This window comes from Pan paniscus, chromosome 13 (genome assembly GCF_029289425.2).
Source record: "Pan paniscus chromosome 13, NHGRI_mPanPan1-v2.0_pri, whole genome shotgun sequence".
NCBI classification, from domain to species: Eukaryota; Metazoa; Chordata; class Mammalia; order Primates; family Hominidae; genus Pan; species Pan paniscus.
In genome coordinates this window covers 143423246-143446644 of record NC_073262.2, presented here as the reverse complement: position 1 = coordinate 143446644, position 23399 = coordinate 143423246, and the positions used below count along the sequence as shown (strand labels likewise).

General features: G+C 59.6%; 1 protein-coding gene across 20 annotated transcripts in view; it reads left to right on the top strand.

Annotated features, from left to right (window-relative positions):
- The window catches only part of KIF1A (kinesin family member 1A), a 109539-nt gene that overhangs the window by 61790 nt on the left and 24350 nt on the right, over positions 1 to 23399 (top strand). For 11 of the 20 annotated variants that reach the window (XM_057301561.1, XM_057301560.1, XM_034955551.3 and 8 more), the window contains 13 exons: positions 80 to 228; positions 614 to 792; positions 2962 to 3099; positions 10910 to 11028; positions 14131 to 14216; positions 15273 to 15411; positions 15541 to 15712; positions 15933 to 16023; positions 17391 to 17509; positions 18470 to 18525; positions 20077 to 20185; positions 21091 to 21157; positions 21258 to 21342. In XM_057301561.1, coding sequence (XP_057157544.1) covers positions 80 to 228; positions 614 to 792; positions 2962 to 3099; positions 10910 to 11028; positions 14131 to 14216; positions 15273 to 15411; positions 15541 to 15712; positions 15933 to 16023; positions 17391 to 17509; positions 18470 to 18525; positions 20077 to 20185; positions 21091 to 21157; positions 21258 to 21342 — 1509 coding nt within the window. Of the gene's footprint in view, positions 1 to 79; positions 229 to 613; positions 793 to 2961; positions 3100 to 3871; positions 4139 to 10909; positions 11029 to 14130; positions 14217 to 15272; positions 15412 to 15540; positions 15713 to 15932; positions 16024 to 17390; positions 17510 to 18469; positions 18526 to 20076; positions 20186 to 21090; positions 21158 to 21257; positions 21343 to 23399 lie in introns of all 20 variants that reach the window. The other 9 variants (XM_057301559.1, XM_034955540.3, XM_034955539.3 and 6 more) reach the window with 1 other exon arrangement.

The window sequence follows — 23399 nt, the reverse complement described above, 5'->3', positions numbered from 1 at the left end:
CCTGACCTTCCAGAGGGCGGGGCATGGTGGGCAGGGTCATGGCCTTCCTGCGATGACCACGTGTGACCTCTCCCCACAGTCCAGTGGACAGAGCGGGAGTGTGAGCTGGCGCTCTGGGCCTTCCGGAAGTGGAAGTGGTACCAGTTCACGTCTCTGCGGGACCTGCTGTGGGGCAACGCCATCTTCCTCAAGGAGGCCAATGCCATCAGCGTGGAGCTGAAAAAGAAGGTGGGCTGCCCACTGGCTGTACCGTTTCCTGTTGGAGAGAGTGTGTCACCTCACTCATGACGGGGACAGCTACTTGGGACTCAGCACTTGGCTCTCTGCCGGCCCCGGGGGTGGCGTAGCAGCCCTGCCTGACCTGGCCCCCCAGAAGGGTGGGCAGTGAGGGAGCCCAGACCTGGCCAGGTGGGACTTGGCTGCTCACGGGAGACGGCGGCCGGGTGGGCAGGCAGGAAGTAGATGGTCCCCCCTGGCGGCTGTCTGAAAGGTTCCAGTGAACCATTGTGGGGCAGGCAGCTGAAATCTCCAGAAGGTGGGAAGGAAGCCTTTTTGGGGACCTGGCACCCTGTCCCCCAAGGAGCTGACGAGTGCTCATCTTCCCCCGTCACAGGTACAATTCCAGTTTGTCCTCCTGACGGACACACTCTACTCCCCTCTGCCACCCGACCTGCTGCCCCCAGAGGCCGCCAAAGACCGAGAGACGCGGCCCTTCCCCCGCACCATTGTGGCCGTGGAGGTCCAGGACCAGAAGAATGGGGCCACCCACTACTGGACGCTGGAGAAGCTCAGGTGGGCCTGGAGGGCCGCTGGGTGGATGGTGGGAGGGTCCTCCTGGGCAGGGCTGAAGCCACAGGAGCGGTGGGAGGCACAGGCTTCACAGCGAGTACCTGCAGACACCGCTGTTCCTCCTGTTCCAATTATTTTAAAATCAGAAGAAAAACGTGAATAGAATCCAGCCTTGTAGAATCCTCATTCTCTTTCTACCAATGCAGCAATCATACATAAAAATAGATTTGGGCATTTTCTTTCGGAGGAAAGGACAGATGAGGGGAATGCTCCCTAGGCCCACAGGGGTCAGGACGGTGCAGTGGAGGGGAGGGCAGGCTGTGGCACCGACAGAACAGGCTGGCGGAGCGCCCAGAGCGGGTACAGCAGGGCCTGAAGGGTGGCTCCCCAGAGGGACTGGGAGAGGTGGTGGGGGGTGGAAGGAATGCCCCCTTGCTCCTCCATTCAGGAAGCTGCCGGGAGGTGGATCCCTTAGCTGAGCCCAGTGGAAGGTGGAGGAGGAGCTGAGGTGGGGGTGGTGAGGAGGAAGCCTGGGTTGTGCCCCTCTGTGCCCAACGTGAGCTCGTGTCCTTCCTAAAGCTCGGCCTCTGCTGTCCCCACATGCTCACGCTGATTTGTCTTGAGCCTTAATTTTTTTTTTTTCTTTAAGAGGCAGTGCCTTGCTCTGTTGCTCAGGCTAGAGTGCAGTGGTGTGATCACGACTCGCTGCAGCTCGAACTCCTGGGCTCAAGTGATTGTTCCACCTCAGCCTCCCAAGTAGCTGGGACCACAGGAATGGAGTGCACTATGACACCCAGCTAATTTTTGAATTTTTTTTGTGGTAGAGATGAGGTCTCGCTGTGTTGCACAGGCTGATCTCTAACTTCTGGCCTCAGCCAATCCTTGCACCCTGGCCTCCCAAAGTACTAGCATTATAGGTGCAAGCCACTGCACCCAGCCAGGCCTTAAGTTATGGGGGTGACTGAGTCACCATGTGAGGTCAGCGCCATCAGTGGAGGAGTTGAATGTCACTCACAGGCCCCTGGGAAGCAGAGCATGGCACGCCCTGCCCTGCAGGGCTACAGGGGGAGGCACCAGGGCCCATCAGGAGGCAGAGAGGAGTAGGAGTAGGGGAAGGCCCAGGCCACAGCCTGGGGTTGTGGGAAAGGCCAGGCAGGGCAGGGAGACAGCTTAGGCTTGGCTAGTTTGAGTAATTCTGCAGGGCTCTGGGGCACAGGGCTGTCCCTAGTTGTCTGGTACCTTGTCCTGGGTGATTTAGGCCAGGGGGAATATTGGCCTGGTGTGTGAAAAAGTTAGAGAAAGGAGGTGGCTGGGGTACAGACTCGGGATTGGTTGGTTTGTGTAGGAAAGGCAGGGGTGATGGCAAGTTGCCGACTGTCTTTAGGAATTATCAGGACCTGGGCAGCCCTCCCCAGCCTGCAGTGCCCCCCAAGGAAGTCAAAACATCACAAGATACAGAAAATAAAAATATGATTAATGCATTCATACACACATACACATTCATGCAAACACACACACACACACTCATAAGCATTCATGAAGACGTGCACATATACACAGCGTACACTCCCACACTCACGCTCCTCACTCTTCTGCCCTGTTCTCCCAGGTTACGTGGCTTGGAAGGACGGACAGCCACTGTTGATGTGGTTTCTCTTATACCTGAGATCTAGGGGCACAATGATTGCTTTTCCTTTCTCCTACATTAAGTTTTTCTTGGGAATAATAATTTGTAGGCTATTTTCTCTGTCTTCTGTGTCCCTAACCCCCAGTTTGCCCTTTATTCCTTGAGCTCTTGGGCCTCTGTGGCCTGATCCCCGTTTCTGAGCTTCACTTGGGTTCTCTTCCCACCTCTCCGCCAGCTTTCCAGCAGCCCAGTGCCGCCAGCCCCTCTAGCCCCTCACTGCTTGTTCCCCAGCCCACCCGCTGGAGGGAGTTTGGGAGGAGCTGTTGGTGACCTTGCGTGCTGAGCTGAGTACGTTACCTGTGACTGACCAGCTCTAAGGGTCACAGAGGGGGTCTGTCTAGCAAGCCCCCTGGACCTTGATGACCCTGAGCTGGATGTGGTGGCCAGAGCTAGGCTGAGCCCACTGTCCCCAGGAGATAAGGGTGTGCAGTGCCAGCTGCTGAGCGCTGGGCCTGGGTCCACATTGACCCCTGCCGTCCCTGCAGGCAGCGTCTGGACCTGATGCGGGAGATGTACGACCGCGCTGCAGAGGTGCCCTCCAGTGTCATCGAGGACTGTGACAATGTGGTGACCGGCGGAGACCCCTTCTATGACCGCTTCCCCTGGTTCCGGCTGGTGGGCAGGTGGGTGCCTCCTCCCTTCCTTGGCAGAGAGAGAGATTGAGAGAGAGAGATGGCAGCGGGGGTAGGAGTGGGCCCTGGCCTGATACAAGGAGCGGCCCTGACAAGTGCTTTTCCAGCCCCATATTCCCAGCCCTGTCCTCCCTGGCCTGAGGTTCCTCCCAGCCATTCCTCTCCACACACCACAGGGCCCGTTATTTCAGGGGACGTGGGATGGGGTCTTGGCACTGCCACCCAAACCCACTGCAGGGCTGTAGCCGCCAGAACCCATGGGTCCATGTGTATGAATATGTGAGGCTCCCAAGCAAACTTTCCGGGTCACCTGTTGGTCCTGAGGGTGGGAACATGGAGGCAGGGCTGTGTCACCTGAGCCTTACAAATGGCTGCCTCCTTTCCTGGTCTCCCAGTCTGGGGTCTGCACCCAGCCCCCTTCACCCCATGGGACCGTGGTATTCTGAGGCCTCAACGTGGCCAAACTCTTGAGGTCCTCATATGGCCTCAGCCACTCCCAGCCGAGACCCCTGTTCTCAGTCCCACCTGCAGGTGTCCTCCGGAACCTTCCGGAACCTTCCTGCTGGCCATTCATGTGATTTCTTTCCAAGCCTGGGGGCACAGTTTTGGTTCTCTCATCTTTTAAAGCAGCATTCTCGATGGTCTGTGTGTTTGGTTTTGGTTTTAAACAGAAGCCCCCCAGCCCCGGCCCCGGCCCTGGCCCCTGTTTGTCCCTGCGAGTCGCTGGTGTTAACTTCTCTCTGTCTTGTCGCACTAACCTCAGTTCAGCCATCTCTGGCTGCAACAGCTACCCTCTTCTCAACACATGCATGAGCGAGCGCATGGCTGCTCTCACCCCCTCCCCCACCTTCTCGAGCCCCGACTCCGACGCCACCGAGCCTGCCGAGGAGCAGAGCGTGGGGGAGGAGGAGGAGGAGGAGGAGGAGGAGGAGGAGGAGGACCTGGAGGACGACGTCTTTCCGGAGCACGCGCTGTGCGACGGCCGGGACCCGTTTTACGACCGGCCCCCCCTGTTCAGTTTAGTAGGAAGGTTGGTGAGGTCGAGGAGAGCATGCTGGGGAGGACCCAGCTCTTTTGCACAGGAGCACTGCTGCGGGCACAGAGGAACCGCTGGGGCCTGGCCCGGGCCCTCCCAGGGCAGGCGAGGCAGGTGGAGGGGCTGGCCTCCTGAGGAGAGCACCTGAGGGCCCCCGGGCCCTGCATCCTTGCAGTGGGGCTGCTCACCCATCCTGGAGACGGTCGCTTTGGGCCGGCAGGGAAGAGTCTGGGTTCCAGGTACAGAAGAGGTAGCGCACCCCGGAGCTTGCAGCTGTGGCCCCAGGCAGGTGGGACTATTTCTGCAGAGAGGCCGTAGGAACCCCGGAGTGGCTCAGGCACCCAATGGCCGAGTTCCTCCCTGAAAGTCCCAGTGCAGGGCCCGAGGGGCATTTGATAGGTGAGGGCCAGCCGCCCCCAAGCAGGATGCCCGTCCTGTCATTCTCCTGGGAATCAACACTGTCCTAGCGGAGGCAGCCTCACCCCAGCTCAGCTGTCATCCAGAAGAGACAGAGGCTCCCGGCTGCTCTCAGTGCTCTCCACTCTCTGTGGGGAAAGGAGCTGAACTCAGAGGCAGCCATCCTGAGGCCACTTTTAGGAGTGGGAGGCAGCTGCTAACCCTCCCACCTCCCTCTGAAGTGATGGGGCCTGGGCAAAACATGCCTGTCTAAAGGTGAGGACTACTCCATCCCTCCTGACCTCCTCGGTTGTCATGGCCAGAGATGGGGGCATGTGGCCCAATGCCCTCATGGAATGTGCCCTTTGCAGAGAGAAGCTGGTTATCACGTTGCCCAAATGGATGAGAAACCACGGTTGGGAGACAGAATGGAGGCTGGGGAAGCCCAGACCCAGGGAGCAGGCGTCCCACCCTGCTGGCAGATTTGGCAAATCCAGCTGCCTTTCTGTTATCATGGAAGGGAAGTCAGGTGAAGGAAAGATCTAGAAACCTGGCTGTAGTAGTCAGAAGGTCAGCTCAGGAAACAGCTGAATTTATATATTTTACATATATGAATGTCATAAGATAATTCTTAATAGCAACCTTTTTTTGGCGATTAAGATTGCTTCCCTGGGCTAGGCCAGTGGAAGTTTTCAAAAGTCTGGAGCTTGGAGCAGCAGTGCTGACAGTTGAAGGCTAAGGGTGGCCCCAGATCGCAGGGTTTACACGGGCTTTACTCTGTCCTTGGGTGGAGATGGTGGAAGGAAAGCCTCACCCTCCCTCTTGGAAGACAGCAGGTCCTCATGGGCAGGTGCCATGGATTTATTCTGATTAATTTTCCATGAGTGTTACTAGGCTGTGAGGTGAGATAAGCTGGCCTACCAGATAAAAACCTGTGGCACTCTCCCTCCGAGATGCTCTGGGCCTGTACTTCCCACTCTGCAGGGCCCAAGAGGGAGCAGTGGACCCCAAGGCCAGTTCCATGCAGGCCTCTCTCAGAAAGCCCCGGGCCGTAGGGCCAGGCCCCCTGCACCTCCTGGGCCCCAGGAGTGGCTCCGGGTGTCAGGTAGGTGAGGGATCAGGACGCACAGGGGGATGAGGACATCAGGAGAAGTGGGGTGGGGCTCTCGCAGTCTCAGCCAGAAAGAGCTGGGTCCTTCCAACATTTTTTTCCCCTTTTGTGGATTTGAGATTTTACAAAACTACCAAACCAAACAAAAGTCATCAAAGAGAGACCTGGCCCCCATATTGCGGGGTGGTCTGTGAAGGGCTTCATTCGGAATCATCTTGATCTTTTTGGTTTGGCAAGAATTGGCTTCTCCCATGCAGCAGCTGTGCAGGCCCGGCCCTGGGAAGGCCCCTCGTTGATTTTCCTTTAACCTTCTGGTAGCTGCTGGCTCTCTCTCCAAAGCTTCAGCGAAATTGGGGCACCCACTCTTGTCCCCTCTGGAAAGGCTTCCCTGGGTCCCAGCATGCGTCTTTGCACCTCACCAATCTGTGGTTAGCGCCTGCCTCCTCCCTCCCTCCCGCCACACTCAGCCCTCGCTCTGTCTGCCTCTGCTGCTGCCTCTCTCGGGCTGGGTTTCAGTCTGCTTCAAGGTACCCTGGCCTCTGCGGAAGGCCCATCCAGCACTGGCCTCCTGTGTTCTGCACTGGGGCTCCTCACCCAAGGCCAGGGTCAGCCCCCAGGGGCCTCTGCCTCTGGCGGTCTGGGGCACCAGGTGACTTGGGGAGGCAGGTGGGTTGGTGACCACTGCCCATATTCCAACAGGAGTGGGCCTGGGGCTCTGATTTCCCCTGGCATAGGAGGGGTAGGAAACACGGGAAGGGTGGGTGGGCACAGGAGCTGCAGAGAGAGCAGGGCGAGAGGCTGACTGCCTGGGATAAGGGTCCCTGGGAGGGGAGCAGGGCTGGGGAGGGAGCGCAGGTGTCTAGGGCTGGGTCGATAAACGTTGCTCCAGCTCGAGGGCTTCACTCTGGGTCAGCTCTGTGCCCTCTGGACTGGCAAGGCCACGCCACTCCCTTGGGTCCCACATGGTGCTCTTGGTGGGCTGGGGCCCCTCTGTCTTGGTATTTGTAGCATGGCTGCGGATGGCGTCTCTCGGCCCGAGATCCTGAGAGCCACTCTGTGCATTGGGTGTGTCTGTGGCTGGTAGGGACAGGCTGGGCTACGTTCTGGTTCCCAACTGATGTGAGGTTATTTCTGACACCTAGAGGGCAGGTGGGGGGCATGGCCTTCCCAGCATGGGAGACCTGCAGCCCTGGAGGGTGTCTCTACTGGGCAGAGACGCCAGGCTCCAAGATGCCAGGCACCAGTGCTCTGCCCCATCACCTCACACTTCGGGTGCATTGGTTGGCATGGGCTCTTCGCAGAGTGGAGGGGCACCTTCCGGGCCCAGCTCACAGCTCTCTTGAGGCTGGTGCTGCCACTGGGGCAGTGGATTCAGGGCCCTAGAGGTCCCTTCTGGCTGAACAAGTCTATCACCAAGCCAGGCAGACTGGGACGGGCAGTGGGGAGAGGAGAGCACCCAGCACTAGAGCCACAGCCAGATCCACATGTCCCACCGGTGGCCTGGGGCCCGAGGTCAGTGCCATGAGGATGCTCACAGGGTGCTGTAGAGATGGGGGAGCATTTGGTGTCAGACCTCAGGGGTCCTTTTCATTGTATAACCTCTACCTGGATGTCCCTCGGGGCCCCACCCCCAGCAGTCCCCACCTTTGGGGCACAGTCTGGGCTGCATCTTGCCCATCTGTTTGAAAGCAGTTAGCAGCAGTCTGTGATGCTACAGTGTCTGGGTCCTCCCAGCCCCCAGCATGAGGACAGTCCAAAAAAGCATGAAACAATTGATCTGCTTAATCAATCAGCTGTGATAACTAAGCAGGTGCCCAGGTGAATTGCCCACTCAGAGTGGGTGAGGAGGTACCCATGGAAGCCAACCCTGGCCCTAGAAGTAGGTGGTGGAGCTTGGTGTCCACACAGTTGAGCTGGAGATGAGTCCCTTGCAGGCCCTTGCTGCCAGGCCCTGGTGACTTCCTTAATCTCTTTGCCTCAGGGTCGTCCTGTGTGCGATGAGGTATAAGTACCATATTTCATCATTCTAATGTGCTGAGACCCTGGGTGGATTTTTTGCATCTCTAAGAAAGAAGGGTGCAGCTGGTTGAGTTGAGATGACTGTTTATTAGGACGTGCCCTGGCGAGGAGATGGGGGTGCGCTGCCTCCCAGGAGGTAGAAGAGCAAAAGGCCCTGTGTACTCGCCACTGTGCTTGGCCCCTAGGGAGCCTCCACAGATGCCGGCTGCTGTGATTTCTGCCATGTTGCTTCATAATGGGATGATCTGAGCCTGGGGTTGCGAGGGGCTTGGGCCTCCTCCTCGAGCCCAGCCCCTGTCTGATTTGTGGGGCACTCGAGTCTGTGCTGTGCTGCTGGAGCCTGAGCCCACAGTTGGCAACATGGCAGAAGGCGTCTCCTCAGAGTCAGTTCCACACAGCATTTCTTCAGCAGGGAGCCCTTGTGGAGAGAGCCAGGATGGGGCCTGCCTGCTACAGCCTCACAATGTGACCTGGGATGGGCCTGGCCCCTGCCTCAGTTTACCTCTCTATGCACTGCCTCAGACCCCCTTGGACCTGGCCTTTCAGGGCAGTGGGGGAGAGTGAGGAGGGGATCAGTGTGAGACCCTGAGAGCTAAGAGTGGGGAGGGAGTGGCCCCTTCTCTAGCTCAGGTGCGGAAGTCTCCTCCCTCTGGGTGTGGTCCTGGGGAGCTCAGAAGTTGGTGGGTCACCTTTGTGGTGCCATGAGTGGCACATGTGGATGGCCCCAGAGCCCAGGGCTCTGCTCACTGACAGCAGCCCCTGTGGAATTGCCCTAAGCTTTGGGAAGGCAGCTGTGGTGATGGGTCTTTGGGGTAGGAAAGGTAGTGTCTGACCCTGTCTGGGTGGCCCTGGACAGCTATAGCCTCTCCTTCCTGTGAGCTGCGCCAATGGATTCAGGAACCCCGTGCCTGAGTGTCCTCACCTGGCCCACAGTGGGAGTGGTCCCAGGTCCTGCCCCCTCTCCAAGCGCCACCCCATGGGCTTCCTGCAGAGTGGGGTGGGGCAGTCTCTTCATCCTCAGTGCCCTTCTGCCCTCCAACCCTGGGATTTTTGCAGTGGGCACTAGCTCTGGGAAAATGTGGGGTGGGTGGGGGCTGGAGGGCAGGGGCTGGCTCAGAGCCCCACAGCATGAGCTGTCCCGTCTGGTCTCATTATGTCTCCCCCAGTGTGGTGCGCCAGCCACGGAGAAGAGCCGTGCTGTCTGGCGGCCCAAGTTCTGGCTCTCCCCACCCCCACTCCTGAACAACTTAGCTTTGCTCAGTTTGTAGCAGCCCCTTTTCCCACCCCCACTGTCAAGCAGAGACCCTTGTCCAGGAGCCCGGGGTGCCCTGGGGAGGGAAGGCATTGCCGTCCCCCTCCCAAGGGGATGCTGGTGAGTCCCTGCCTGCGGAGCACCCAGCAGGACTGTGGGGAGGGGCCCCGCCCTGTGGGCCTCAGCGTCCTCTCGTGACTAGGGCCAGGGTGAGCTTCCATGGGCGCTTCTGGACATAACCTGGGTGGGTGGCCCAGGGCAGTGGAGCTCCAGCCCCCACACCTAAGTCAGGCAGAGCCGCCTGCAGCCCTGTGGATAACAAGTCCCTGATGGGCTCCATTGGTGTGGGGTACTCGCTTCTTGGGGGGCATCTTCAGAGGGGGCGTTGTGCTGGGGAGAGGGCCCAAAAAGCCACCAGGGGCTTCCTTTACCCCCGGAGAGAGGCCTGAGGAGACTTTCAGGCCCCCGGAGGGCAGCAAGACCCTTTTCCTGTTGCGAGCCTGGGCCATTTTGCAGTGAGGACGTTGGTGAGGTCTCAGCTTAGCAGGGCCACTCAGAAAGCAAGGGAGGTGCCATGAGGATGTGTAAAGTCAGAATGAACGAGACGGCCAAGAGGAAGGTCCTGACAGTGACTAGGATGCTGGGGCCTCTGAGGAGGCTTGAGGCCGCAGATGAGATGGAGGGTAGGGCTTCTGCATTGGAAACAGAGACACCCGGGGCATCCATGGACCCATGGGCCACAAGGCTGAGCTTGACTGTGATGGGGAGGCAGGGCCTGGACGCCCAGGGCCACATGGGGCATGGACACCCCTGCAAAGAGCTTGAGTGCCACCAAGGGCATGGGGGGATGTGTCTGACTGGTGCCTTAAGACCTTTCTGTCTGCTGTGGGGGCCATGGCAGGGTGGCTGATGGTGATGGGACAGTTGAGGGGGGCTTCTTGAAGACTTTTGAGGTGGAACTGATGGATTTGATGAGTAGGAGGGGCCCCTGTGCTGCTGGTTTCTGACTTGCTGCTGCAGGAAGGTCAGGGGGATTAGGGTGTGGAGGGAGCAAGGTCAGGAGCCCACCTGAGAGAGGTGTTGGGCGTTCACAGCCCGCTGAGTCTCACTCAACCCCTCATCAGTATCTGCTCTGGAATCGAGGGCCCCAGGCACAGCCCTTTCCCATGCTGGAGGTCATGGTGCTCAGAGCCACACCTGCCTGGAGCAGGAAGCAGGGTATCCTTCCCCCTGGCTGGGTGGCGTGGGGTCTTCCAGGGTCCTCTCTGTCCTCCCAGCTGCCCACATATTGGTCAGCACAGGGAACGCAGCAGCTATCTGGCGACCGTAGGTACTCGTGGTCTCTGCCTAGGCCGGTCCTGGGAAAGGGGGATCTTGGTGCTCTGGGTCTCTGACAGGGCAGACTGGGCCGCACCGTGGCCCTGGGGGTGTCCTCAGGGCTCCATTCAGCACCTCCCTGGGCCCTGGGCTGGGGGTGCCTCATCTTGGCCAACTCACCTCGGAGCTCCCACCTGCTGAGTTTCTGTCTGGGGAAGGGGTTCTGTGGGGTCCGTGAGCATCAGGGACCCCTGGGAAGTGGGCAGGAGGCAGAGCGATGCTGGCCATCAGTGCCAGTGTGAAAAGGGGGGCAGTGCAGTGTGGTCTGGGTCCTGGTCTGGCCCCCGTCCTCCTTGAAGCAGGCTGAAACCTCCCTCCTCGGCTGCTCCCTTCTCAGGCAGCCAGGTCCGGGCCCAACTGGGCTGTGCCTCTGCTCGCCGCAGCTCATTCCTCGTCCTCCTCTCTGTCCCTCCACCTCCTGTCTCCTGTGAGTGCCTGCCCTGCCTGTCCCCGCCCGCTCTTGCTGTCCTGGCCTTGGCTGTCCTGTCCGGCGGCTTCCCTCTGCTTTGCAGCTCCATGTTGTGTCGTGAGCCAGGCCATGCTGCCACCGCTGCCGTTCAGAACATGCGTGGAGGGGTGGCCCATGACCGCGGCCTCTGCTTCTCCCCAGGGCCTTCGTGTACCTGAGCAACCTGCTGTACCCCGTTCCCCTGGTACACCGTGTGGCAATCGTCAGCGAGAAGGGCGAGGTGAAGGGCTTCCTCCGCGTGGCGGTCCAGGCCATCTCAGGTGCGTGTGGGCCAAAGGCCGTGTGTGGCATTGGAGCCCCTGGGGCTGGCTCTGACCTTTGCAGGCAGAGGCGTGGGCCCGAGAAGGGCCTTCTGGCATCATGTAGTGGTTAGTGGGAAGCTGGCCTCAGCTGGCCCTCCACTCTCCCTGGGGTCAACCTGAAGCTGTTTTTCCACGCTGTCCTGGGCTGGCGCCCCGGGCTGCTGCCCCGCAGTGGGCCCTGGAGGGGAAGCCCCTGCTGCCCAGCTCTTGGCTCTGGACTCCCCAGGGTCAGCTGGAGGTGCCTTGGGGGCTGTGCAGGCTGAGCCCAGTGCCATCTGAGCCTGCTCTGGTTGGGGGTTTCCACCTTCCCATCAGGCAGTCCCATATGGACCCAAGACCACCCGGATCCCTCCCCCAGCCTGCTGCAGAGCAAGTGCTCTCTGTCAACACATTCCACCCACCCGGCTGTCTCTGCAGCCCCAGGAAAGGCGTGTGAGGCCCAGTCCCTGGCCCCTGGGCCCTGCTCAGGGCAGCCCTCCCTGGGGTGCTTCTGGTTCCCTGATGCATTCCCTGGTCTCTCAGGCACAGGCCTGTCCCCCTGCACACTGGGCCTGAAGACACAAGCCCCTGCCTTGTGGGAGGTGGAGACTGGTGCTGCTCAGCCTGCTCCGGATGGCCAGAGGCACCAGGGCAGCCCCAGAGTGTCTGAGCCTTGGTTTGCTCACATGTAAACGGGATCCGTTGTAATGCTCCCCACCTGATACGAATATTGAAGGGTACTTGAGAACACAGATGAGAGCGCTTGGCTGCCTGGAAGCTGCAGGGCAACAGGCGGCTTGTGCCGTGAGGGAAGGTCCCACTCCCTTCCCTGCCTGCCCCGGGCTCCTCCACCAAGGTCTCCCCTCACCAAGGACCACTCTTTTTCCTCTCAAAGGCCTTGGCTGCCTGGGCACCCTAGGGAGGGAGTAGTACAGACAGACAGACACACAGACAGGCAGATGGATGCAGAGAGGACGTGCATCCATGGCTGCAGGGGGGCTCCTGGCTGCCGGGCTGGGGCTGCTTAGAGGAGTGACCTGGAGCAGGCTGAGATGGCCATACCCCTCCCCAGATGGCAAGTCCCCCAACTCTGAGATGGCTCGTATTCTCCACCCTGAGTTACCTCATATCCCCCGCAAGATGCAAGATGTCTGATTCTCCCGGCTCTGCTATCCTGGCTGCCTTGGGTGATTTTAATCCCACCTAATTAATGAAGTTAATTTGACTCTAATGTTAAATTCTCCTTAGCCCATAATTTCTTTCTTTTCTTTTTTTTTTTGGACAAAGTCTTGCTCTGTCGCCAGGCTGGAGTGCAGTGGCTGGATCTTGGCTCACTGTGCAACCTCTGCCTCCCAGTTCAAGCGATTCTCCTGCCGCAGCCTGCCGAGTAGAGTAGCTGGGACTACAGGGGTGCGTCATCACGCCCTGCTAATTTTTTTATTTTTAGTAGAGACGGGGTTTCACCATGTTGGCCAGGCTGCTCTCGAACTCCTGACCTCAAGTAATCTGCCCATCTCGGCCTCCCAAAGTGCTGGAATTTCAGGCGTGAGCCACCACGCCCACCAGCCACCCTGCCCAGCCTAGCCCATAATTTCTAAATGCTGTTTATAGCACCTCCCACTGGCCATGTCATTGCTTGTCATCCAGTCACTGTGATACCACAGTGCTGAGAATCAGGGGGCCCAGCTGGGGAGTGAGGGTGAACACCAGGGAAGGGCCCCAGCCCTGCTGCTGGAAGGTGGGGTGTTTACCGGAGCTGCAATACTCAGGGAAGCTGGGAACACCTATCACCTCTGTCTCCCCTCCAGGAGGTGCCACCCCCACCTCACCAGGTCCTCCCAATCCTGCCTTGTGCCAGCAGCTCCCACCAAGTGGTCAGGATGGCAGAGCGGAGCCATCCTGAGCACTTCCTCCCACTGGCCCCCACCCTGACAGCCACTTCCTGAGAGTGGGGCTGCACCAGAGGCCGTGGGGCCGGCCCATGTCCTTGTGAGGGCAGCTGCCGTCCTGGTCTGCCCTTGGTCAGAGGAGCTCTCTGGGGTCCACGTGGAGGTTTCCCATTTCCCAGGATCCGAGTTCAAGCTCAGTGCAAAGCTCTACCTTTGTCCTGCACCCTATGGGGTTGAGAGGTACCCCCACCTCTCAGATGAGTGTCGCCAGTTAGGAAGGTGTACAGCAGCTCTGAGCCCAGGTCTGTGTGCCCAGGTCCACAGCCCCTGCTATCCCAGGTCATATACTGGGAAACCAGACTGGGATAGTGCCTAGGAAGTGCTCCTATCCTGGGCTGGGTCGCCAGGCCTCCTGCCGGCCATCCTACAACTGGATCATTTTATGTTGGGTGATGCCTAATTGTTTCCCTGTCTAATGGCTGTGGTGGTGGAGAAGGGAACTTAGAAAAGGCACCGGCCCTTGTACTGGTGGTGTCAGAAGTCTCATCAGCCCTGCCCGTGACCCGGGCGAGGTCAGTTTGCTGTTCCCTCAGCACTGACTCCTGCATGAGCAGGCGCTGGCTGTCACAGACCATGGCAGGACAGAGCTCAGGGCTTCAGGCAGCGGGTCCACTGAGAGCTTTGAAGGCTGGGGAGTGTGGGCGCATGCACTGGCAGGCCTGGGGAGTTGCGTGGAGGGGCGGTTGGTGGCCCTTGAATGTCTAGGCAGGTGACAGGTGGTAGCTTCACCCAGATGGTGGCAGAGGCACTTCGTGATTCTGGAGGTGGGACCAGCAGGGCCGGTGGGGTGGTCTCTGCACATGGGGATGGGGAGGGGCTACCTGGGTTCTGCCTGAGCACCTGGGAATGCGGGCAAGATTTGGTTTTGAAAATATAGACTTTGTGACTCCTATCAAGGTGGGCTGTGATGAGGCCGTGGCTGCTTTGGGGCCCCTGGGCAGGCAGGTGGTCAGTGTGCCGGGACATGCCCTGGTTGTCACTGAGCCACGGGCGGCAGATTCGGTCAGGAGTCTGCTGCCTGCTCTGGCTCCTGTGCTCTCACTTTGACTGCGGGGTGGCCCAGCCTGGCTCTGCCCACACCCACCTCAGGGGACAAGCTGGGCTCCAACCATTTGCTCTGTTTCTCCTGCAGCCGATGAAGAGGCCCCTGATTATGGCTCTGGCGTCCGCCAGTCGGGAACTGCTAAAATCTCCTTTGATGACCAGCATTTTGAAAAGGTACCAAGCTCCCTCCCGAGTCCCAGACCTGGAGGTGCCTGGCGCTCACTGGAGTCCTGTGCACTTTGCTCCTCTAACACCCCTGTCCCATCCCACGGGCCCTGAGTCCTCTTGGGGTTCTTCCCTCTGGTCCAGAGCACTGAGCCTGCCCCATCTCTAAGCACACCATGCCCCTTTTCCCGGGTTTGCCCTGACCCCTGGATCCACCCATCTCCCACCACGGCCGCTCCAGGGTCCAAGTCGGGGCGCAGAGCAGGTGGACAACACGAGCCTCCAGAACAGACACTGAGGTGCAGCCACCCCCACCCTGTCTCCCTTCTCTGGACCAGCTCTCCTCTGGGTCCCCACAGTACAGCACATTCCCACTGCCCCCTTCGCCTGCTCCTTCGCCCGCTCCTGGGCTGCCCCCCTGAGGCTGCCTACCTGCGGTCCTCATGTGAAGGGCCGGCGCTGTGTCCAGTGGCACCTGGACCACTCAGTCTCCTCTTCTGCTCTTGAGAGAGTGGTGGAGGAAGGTCCCCAAAGTGCACCCCATGCCACACTCAGGTGGCTCCTGTCCCCACCTTCTTAGACTCGCTTCTCACCCGTGCCCACCTGGCCGTGCCGTCACCTGGAACCTGGGTGCCCTACTCCCTGAGCGAGGGTGGTCTGTCTGCCCAATGCCTTTTCTCTTGGAGGGGCTGTCAGTACTGGGGATGCCCAAGAAGGGGAGGGGAGAGAGCTAACCTGCTGGACAAGGGGCCCTGGCAGGCGGGGGTCCGGCTGAACTGAAGACCAGAGCAGAGAGGCAGGTGGTGAGTTGTTTCCAGGACAGCTCAGACCTCCCATAGCCATAGGCTATAGAATCCAAAGACACACATCCACAGCAGGGAAAACTGAGACCTGGGGAGGTGGGTGCCCCCCCACAAGGCAGGCACAGGTCTGGTGCGTGGGTTCATGGAGGCCCCAGCCCAGGCTCTGGGCGGCAAAGCCCTCCCGTGGGCCTGTGACAGGGTCTACGGTGCCCCTCCTCAGCTGGCTCCTGGCTCTCTCTGACTCTGGTCCCCCTCTGATCAGTTCCAGTCCGAGTCTTGCCCTGTGGTGGGGATGTCCCGCTCGGGAACCTCCCAGGAAGAGCTTCGCATCGTGGAGGGCCAGGGCCAGGGTGCAGACGTGGGGCCCTCAGCCGATGAAGTCAACAACAACACCTGTTCAGGTGGGTCACCCACCCCAGCTGCCCGGGGCGTAGGGGATGCTGAGACCTGGTTCCTGAGCCTGGCCCAGGCCTGTGGCTGGAAGACAATATGGTCTGGAGGTCCATGACTCTCTCCTTGACTCCCAGCAGCAGTGCCCCCAGAAGGCCTCCTCCTAGACAGCTCTGAGAAAGCCGCCCTGGATGGGCCCCTGGATGCTGCCCTGGACCACCTCCGCCTGGGCAACACCTTCACCTTCCGTGTGACAGTCCTGCAGGCGTCCAGCATCTCTGCCGAATATGCCGACATCTTCTGCCAGTTCAAGTGAGCCCCTGCTGCCTTTGTGTCCCCGCGCTGCGCAGGGACTCTGTGCCCAAGGCTCCCGTGCCTGGGTGCTGAGCAGGGAGCAGGCCATGTTGGTGCTGTGTTGGCCCAGCCCGCAGGCCCTGAACGCCCCAGCGCCCTCATGTGAGGTGGGTTCCACCTGGTAAGGTCTCATCCCAAGTCCCCCACCCCACACCAAAGCATCTCCTCTGCTTTGCAGCTTCATCCACCGCCACGACGAGGCCTTCTCCACAGAGCCCCTGAAGAACACAGGCAGAGGCCCCCCACTTGGCTTCTACCACGTCCAGAACGTACGTTCCTGGGCACTTCTCCCCATCCCTGCCACTGACTGACCCTCCCAGGGCCTCTGTGAGCATGGCTCATTCTCCCTCTTCTGAACACCTGTTGTGGGCCAGGACTGCCTTGTGCACCAGGAACTCCAGTGCCAGGCAGGGTATAGGAGTGATTTCTGGGCAGTGGGAGACCCTTGATGGGTTTACAGCTGGGGCATGGGGGCTGCTCAGAGCCCCTGAGAGCTGCTCATAGTGAGCATAGAGCCGTTGGGGAGCCGGATGCAGGTGCAGTGGGGCCTGGGATTTGTACTGAGGGCCGGGGGTGCTCAGCCAGGGCAGCCCTGGCTTGGGTGTTGGGAATGGGAAGGAGGCAGGGCCACAGGGGCTACAGGGTGCCGGCAACGTCCCGAGAGGTCTGGAAAACTCCAGGCAGGAGAGTGATGGCAGCTGGGCTGCTAGGATGATGGAGAGGAGGGGCCTTTAAGGTGGAGCAGCTCCTTCTCCAGGTGGGAGAACTGGGCTCCTGGGGCAGCAGGGGAAAGAGTGCCTAACGGTGATAAGGAAAGCTACCAGGGAGCCAGGCCTTGAGTGCCAGGCCACGGGTGTGGATTTGGCAGGGGTGATAACCTGGAGACTCAGTGGGTTAGTTGGCTGTGACTTCTGTCACAAAGCACCATAGGTGGGGGCATCTAAAAACAACAGAAATGTGGCCTCCCATGGCTCTAGAGGCTGGAAGCCTGGGATGAGGGTGTGGGCAGGATTGCCCCCTTCTTAGGCCTCTATCCTTGGCTTATAGAACAGCCGCCTCTTCCCTGTGTCTGTTCACATGGCCCTCCCCCTCTGCGTGTGCCTGGGCCCAAACTTCCGCTTTTCATAGGGACAGCAGCCATGTTGGATTGGGACCTACTCTGATGACCTCTCTTTAACTCCGTTTTCTCTGTAAAGGCCCTATCTCAGGATATACTCTCATTCTGAAGTCCTGGGGTTAGGACTTCAACATACCAATTTGGTGAGGGGGACATGGTCCAACCCATAACTCTTGCTGAGTGGGGCAGGGCCTAAGAAGGGGTGTCCTGAAGAGACCAGCGCTGCCCTTTGTCACCTTTCCCAGCTCTGTGTTCTGAAAGGGCAGCTGAGCCACGCGGCCCCTGTTCGTCCTGGAGAGAGAGCCCGAGGGACACACTCCAGAGTCTGTCTGGGGCATGTGGTGGGAGGAGGGGCTGGGCTGAAGGGCCTAGAGGAGGCTGCTGCCCCTGGGCAGACGTGGGCCCAGCTAGGGGTCCCAGATCTGGGCCTGAAGCGCTTAGCTCACTGATGTGACTCTCCTTCCCCCTTGAATGTGACCTGGCCTTGCCCTCCTGTCCTCCCACCTGCCTGCCCACCAGATCGCAGTGGAGGTGACCAAGTCCTTCATTGAGTACATCAAGAGCCAGCCCATTGTGTTCGAGGTCTTTGGCCACTACCAGCAGCACCCGTTCCCGCCCCTCTGCAAGGACGTGCTCAGGTTAGCGCCCTGGGTCGGGGGGTTCGGGGCTGCTGTCCTCAAAGCCCCTGCCCAGATCTTTTCATCCAGCTGTCTTGAGGCTGCAGAGCCTATGCACCCCCTGAAACCCACCTCCCCTACCCATCCAGGAGGCCTTTTGCCCAGGGCTGGCAGGACTCAGAGAGCAATTAAGAGCTCTGGGCCTGCCTGCAGCTTCTCTCCTTCAGGACTGCAGAGAGTTCCTTGTGAGCATTGCTTGACCTCCTGCTGGCCTGGGCAGTGTGCAGGGGCTGCCAGCTGTAGGCTGCTGGGGTGGCCCCGGGGAGACCACTTCTGCTGCCCACCGAGGACCCCAGGAAAGGGGCCCAGCTGTGCCACACCCTGGGGAAGCCCGGCCTAGCTCCCTCAGTCCATGCAGCCTCCTGAGGCCTGGAAAATGGGGGCTCAGAGAGACTTGCGGGGCTGGGGCATGAAGTCAGAACTTCCACTCAGGCCATCTCAGCCAGACCCTTGAAGGTGGACAGGAGTGTCTACCCTGGGCCAAGCCGACCCCTCCTGGGCACCTCGAGTGCAGAGAGAACTGCAGAGAGGCCTCGGGTGGGCCCTTTCTTCCCATCTCCATCTCCCCTCAGCTGTCAGGCAGGACTGGGAGCTCAGGGGCCCTCCAGGGTGTCAGGGAAAGAGAAGGGCAATGAAAGCTTTGTTCTGGGGGTGCTTGTCTGTCCTCGCGAGTGCCTGAGGGACTCTGGACTGGGAGCCAGAGCTTGACCCTTGCCCTGGTTTCCTGTGGCCTCTGGGGTGGGAGCTGGGGTCCCAAGGGTCCCTCCTCTTCCTCCCACCCAAGCTGGTGGACGGTCTTGGAGAAGAGAGGGTGGGAGGGGCCAGGATGGGCACCTGGGGCCTGTAGCCCTTCTGTCTCCTTCTGACCCCTCCCGCCCAGGGTCCTGCAAACACCTCACACTGGTCCTTCTTTCTCCACAGCCCCCTGAGGCCCTCGCGCCGCCACTTCCCTCGGGTCATGCCACTGTCCAAGCCAGGTAGGAAGGGTCTCTGGAGCCGTCTCAGGGCAGTGAGCTCCCCTCACTGTGGGTGCTGTAGTGGGCTGGGCCCCCGCAGTGAATGCTGTCCTCTGTGACCGGGCTGTGCCCTCCCAGGCACTCTGGCGCCACCCTGAGCCTGTCAGGCCTCACGGGGTCCCCATGGAGCAAGGGTCTGCCCTGTGCCCAGAGAGTAGCCTGGAGCTGGTGGCAGAGGTGTGGGGAGCCAAGGAAGGAAGGCAGCAAGAGGGTCAGGGGCTTTGAGGGGACTTCAGGCATCTCAGCTGAACACAGAGAGGTGGAGATTTGGGGATGAAAGGCAATCTAGGAAGCTTCTTCATGGGGGTCTGAGGCTGGAGGTGGGAGCGAGAGTGTGGGGTCAGTCGGGGAGAAGTATTTGTCAGAGCTTTTGCCTGGAGCCTGGAGCCTCTGCCTGTGGGAACAGGTGGGTCGTGGAATAGCACTTGAGATTCACTGGCTTTTAGTTAAAAGAGTGGAGTTTATTTCCTGCAAGACCAAAACCCAGGGACATGGTTGGGGGAGAGCTGAAGACAGCCAGACTGAGGCCCAGCAGGTGTGGCTGAGTCTCTCATAGCCCAGAAACCCTCCTGAAGGAGGGAGTGTGGTCCCGGGCACCAGCACCCCAGAGGGTAGGGGCCTGTGTGAGAAGCTGCTTCTGCAGCTGGTGGGTGGAGGCACTGGGTCTGCGCACATGGTGACCAGGTGTCAGCCTCTTGTGCCTGCCTTGCAAGGACCCTGTCCTCGGAACCCCTGTAAGATGAAGGTTTGCGGGCTGAGGACACTGTGGGAGGACACCCTCCAGCTGCTGCGGAGCCAGTCCCTGGTCTGTACAGGCTTTGTGGCCTGCAGTATGAATTCCCTGAGATTCAGTCCTCCCCACAGCCTGCAAGAAAGACCTGTAGATCCATATTTGCAGGAGAGGCAGAGGAGGGGACTTGCTAGAGGAGGGCCTGTGTGATGTGTCTCAGAGAAGGGAGTGGGAGACAGAGGTGGGTGAAGGATGTGAGGACAGAGGCTGTTTGTCAGGAGCTGGACACGAGTGGAGGGTCAGTGGGAGCTGAGGGACAGGGCCTCTCGGGCCAGGCCTGGGTGCTGGTGAAATGTGCTTGGACAGGTGTAGTAGGCTGTGGCCAAGGTGTGGTGTAGGCAGTGGGCCTGGCAGCATGGCAGAGCGGCCCCGTGAGGGTTGTGGGGCTTTTGAACAAGGGTATGTGCGGCTGCCCTGTTGGTTCTTGGGGTCTTGACCACTGTCCTCCTCATGAGCTGTGCCGAGTGTACATGGCCATGTGCCTTTCCTAGCCGGGGCACAGAGAACGTGAGCGTCCATGTGACGTGCTAAGGCCACAGAGTGCCCAGGACCCGGTGTATCTTGGGAATGGCTGGGGTTGGCTGGTTGTTTCCCTTGAGGAGGGGGAGGTGCCCTTGCTGCCTCTGAGCCCCTTTGGCCCCGGCATCTCCTCCTTGAGTGTGCCCTTGGCACGTGATAGGTCAGGTCTCCCATCCACGCATGCCTCCCTCCTGTCCCTACAGTGCCCGCCACCAAGCTCAGCACACTGACGCGGCCCTGTCCGGGACCCTGCCACTGCAAGTACGACCTGCTGGTCTACTTCGAGATCTGTGAGCTGGAGGCCAACGGCGAGTGAGTGCTGGTGCTGGGGCCCCCAGGGTGTGAGTGTGTTGGAGGGGGGAGCGCGGAGAGGGACGAGGACTTGAGCTGCCTGAGGGTTGCCAGCATCCAGAGTCGTTCTTCCAGCGGGTGTTCACTGCAGACCTCTTGTGGGCCCGGCCTCATCTAGGTCTTGGGGAGTAAAAGCAGACAAAGTCCTGGAGGAGCTGGCATGAGGGGCAGGGAGGTGCTGGACAGATAAGCACCTGATTTGGTGTCCCCATGGTCCTGAGCACTAGGACAGCAAACCAGGGTATGGCTCAGGGGCAGGGCAGGGAGGCAGACAGCACTTACAAAGTGATCAAGGGACTTTTGAGGGAGGTGGGAGGGGAGCCCTGAGGCCCTGGGGAGGCAGGTTCCAGGGCCCCAGGGTGGAGGCCAGTGGGGGTCTGCCTGGTGCCCTGGGGGCAGCTGGGAGCTGGGCTGTGGCTGGCAGCTCAGAGTGGGGCCTGGTGGAGACTCGGATCCTTGCCCAGAGTGGGACAGGAGCCTTAGATGTTGGAGAAGACGAGCCCATCTGCTGGGATTTCCTCTGGATCCTCTGGCCTTGGGTTGCGGATCTGCAGGGCATGAGGGGAAGCAGAGGACCCTTGGGAACTTACAAAGATCCAGCCCAGAGGGGCCAGGCTGTGCCATACCGTGTCTCCTTGTTGGACACCCTGCCAGTCCAGTGGGCAGGGCTGGGAGGTGATAGCCAAGGAGGCCTGGTGGGTTTCTGTGCTCAGCTGACCGTGGTCTCCATGGATCAGACCACCTGATCTTCACCAGAGGGAGCTGCTGACTTTTCCTTGTTTTTGCTCCCGTCCACTGTGTCCTGTGCTGCGGGGAGGGCAGAGAGGAGGGGCTGGCCGCTCCTCACATGTGTCTCTCTCTTCCAGTTACATCCCGGCCGTGGTGGACCACCGTGGGGGCATGCCATGCATGGGGACCTTCCTCCTCCACCAGGTGTGAGCCCCTCCTGCCCCTACCCTGCCTGTGTCCCCCTCCCTCACCCTACGTAGCCCCCTGAGCCGTCTGACCATATCCTCTCACCTGGCACCGGCAGGGCATCCAGCGACGGATTACGGTGACACTACTGCATGAGACAGGCAGCCATATCCGCTGGAAGGAAGTGCGCGAGCTGGTCGTGGGTGAGTGCGGTGTGGGGGCTGCCTTGGTGGGTGGGGCTGAGCTGGTGGGAAGAGTACAGGCCCTGAGCTGGATACCCGGGTTCTAACCACACCTCTGCGTCTGTTGCTGCGTGACCCTGGCCAGGTCACATAATCTCTCTGTGACTCACTTCCTCACCTGAAAAGGAGAGCCTTGGACCTGGGTGACGATCTGCAAATTTCTGTTTAATCAGTGTATTGGAGTTCTGGGGCTGCCATGACAAAATACCACAAACCAGGTAGCTTAAAACAGCAGACATTTATCATCTCACACTTCTGGAGGCCAGAAGTCCAAAATCAAGGTGCCGGCAAGAGGCATGCTCTCTCTCTCTGAAATCTGTTGGGGAAAATCCCTCCCTGCCTCTTCCAGCTCCTGGTGGTGGCCAGCATCTTGGGCGACCCTGGCCTGCAGACGCATCACTGCATTTTCGCAGTGGCCCTTTCTCCTAAGGACACCAGGCAGGTTGGATTAGAGGCCCATCCTGCTCCAGGGTTGACTGCATCTTTACTCAGTTTGATCACCTCTGCAAAGCCCTACTTCCAAATAAGGTCCCCTTTGAAGGTCCTGGAGTTTAGGACTTCCACGTATATTTTTCGGGGACACAATTCCTCCCATAACCATCACCAAGGATCTTACACTCTTTTCTTCCATGACCTCATGTTTTGAACTCGGGTCCGCCAAATGTTTCCTTTGCTAAAGCGGAAAGAATTTGTCTTCTCAGTTTTCATTCAAGGAGGCAGACAGTCATCCATTCAAGTGTGTCACTAGCATGAGGCCAGCCCAGCCCTGCCTTGCCCCAGACATTGCCATGGCTGGGCTGGGTGGCTGCTCAAGGTCACTTCCCTGAGGCTGGACCTGTCACCTTGTGTCCCAGTGCAGGACTGTAGACAGGAGGTTCCAGGCACACCAGGATACATGCTTATGTTTTACAAGTTTTGTGTCTAATTTCACATGAATCAGAAAGTCATGGAACAAGCACCCAAACCCTCCTTTCAGAGGTTGGTTAGGGCAAGCCTAAAAAGAGTGAATTGATTTATAGGCAGAACGTAAGCAAATACACAGCTGGTTTATGGACCCGGCCACACGGTAGTTGAGGAACGATCCCTGGGGCAGCACTGCCCTCACATTCTGAGCCCTGGTCTCACTTCCCTCAAGGCAGACAGGAGAGAAGGAAGAGGGGAAGCTGGATCTGCATAGTTGAAAGGACGCATCCTTCGGGCCTGGGTCTGTCACCACTCAGGCCTCGCCTGCTCAGATCCACCTTCTCCCCACCTTCTTTCTAAAAAGGCCAATAGGAGTGTCTGTTTATGTGGGGTTGAGTGATCAGGGATGCTATTTAAAGGGATTTGGGGAGATATGGTATGAACCCCAATGCTCCCCTTCAGGCTAAGGGGTTTGGGCTCAGCCTCTCTGGGCTTCGTGACTGAGCAGCCCTGTGATTGGACTCAGGGCACAGAGCAGCCAAGTCACTTTCTGGGGAGCACCTAGCCTCTCTCCTGCTCCTCACCTGGGACCCAATCTCACTGTTCACAGCCTTCTCCAAGCTCAGCATCCCTCCCAAGAGGGCCATGGGACTTTCCAGCCCTGTGAGTTGGACAGGACTGGGCACAGGGTCAGCGAAAGGGATGAAAGTCGAGGAGAGACCCCGGGTGTCCATGAGCAGTGGGTGGGTGCACCCTTTGAGGCAGGGGAGGGAGTCAAAGTGCAGACAACAGAGGGTCAGGACCCCAGCCCAACCCCTGGCACTCTGTCCAGACCAGCGGGCTCATGGGTGTCAGTTTTGTGGGCCAGGTACTTGGTCAGACGCAGAGCAGGCTGAACACTGCTTAAGTGCAGGCCCCGAGGGCTGAGAGCAGCTGCACTCCCCTCCCCGAGGGCTGAGAGTGGCTCTGCCCAGGCAGCAATCTCTGCAGCTGAGCCTCTTCCCTGCCATGGGCGCTGCCCAGCATGGACCCAGAGGGCCCTGGTGTGGGGAAGGGCACTTTGCTGGGATCCACCTGCCTCTTCCCAGGACCTAAGTGCTGCAAAGTCATGGGTC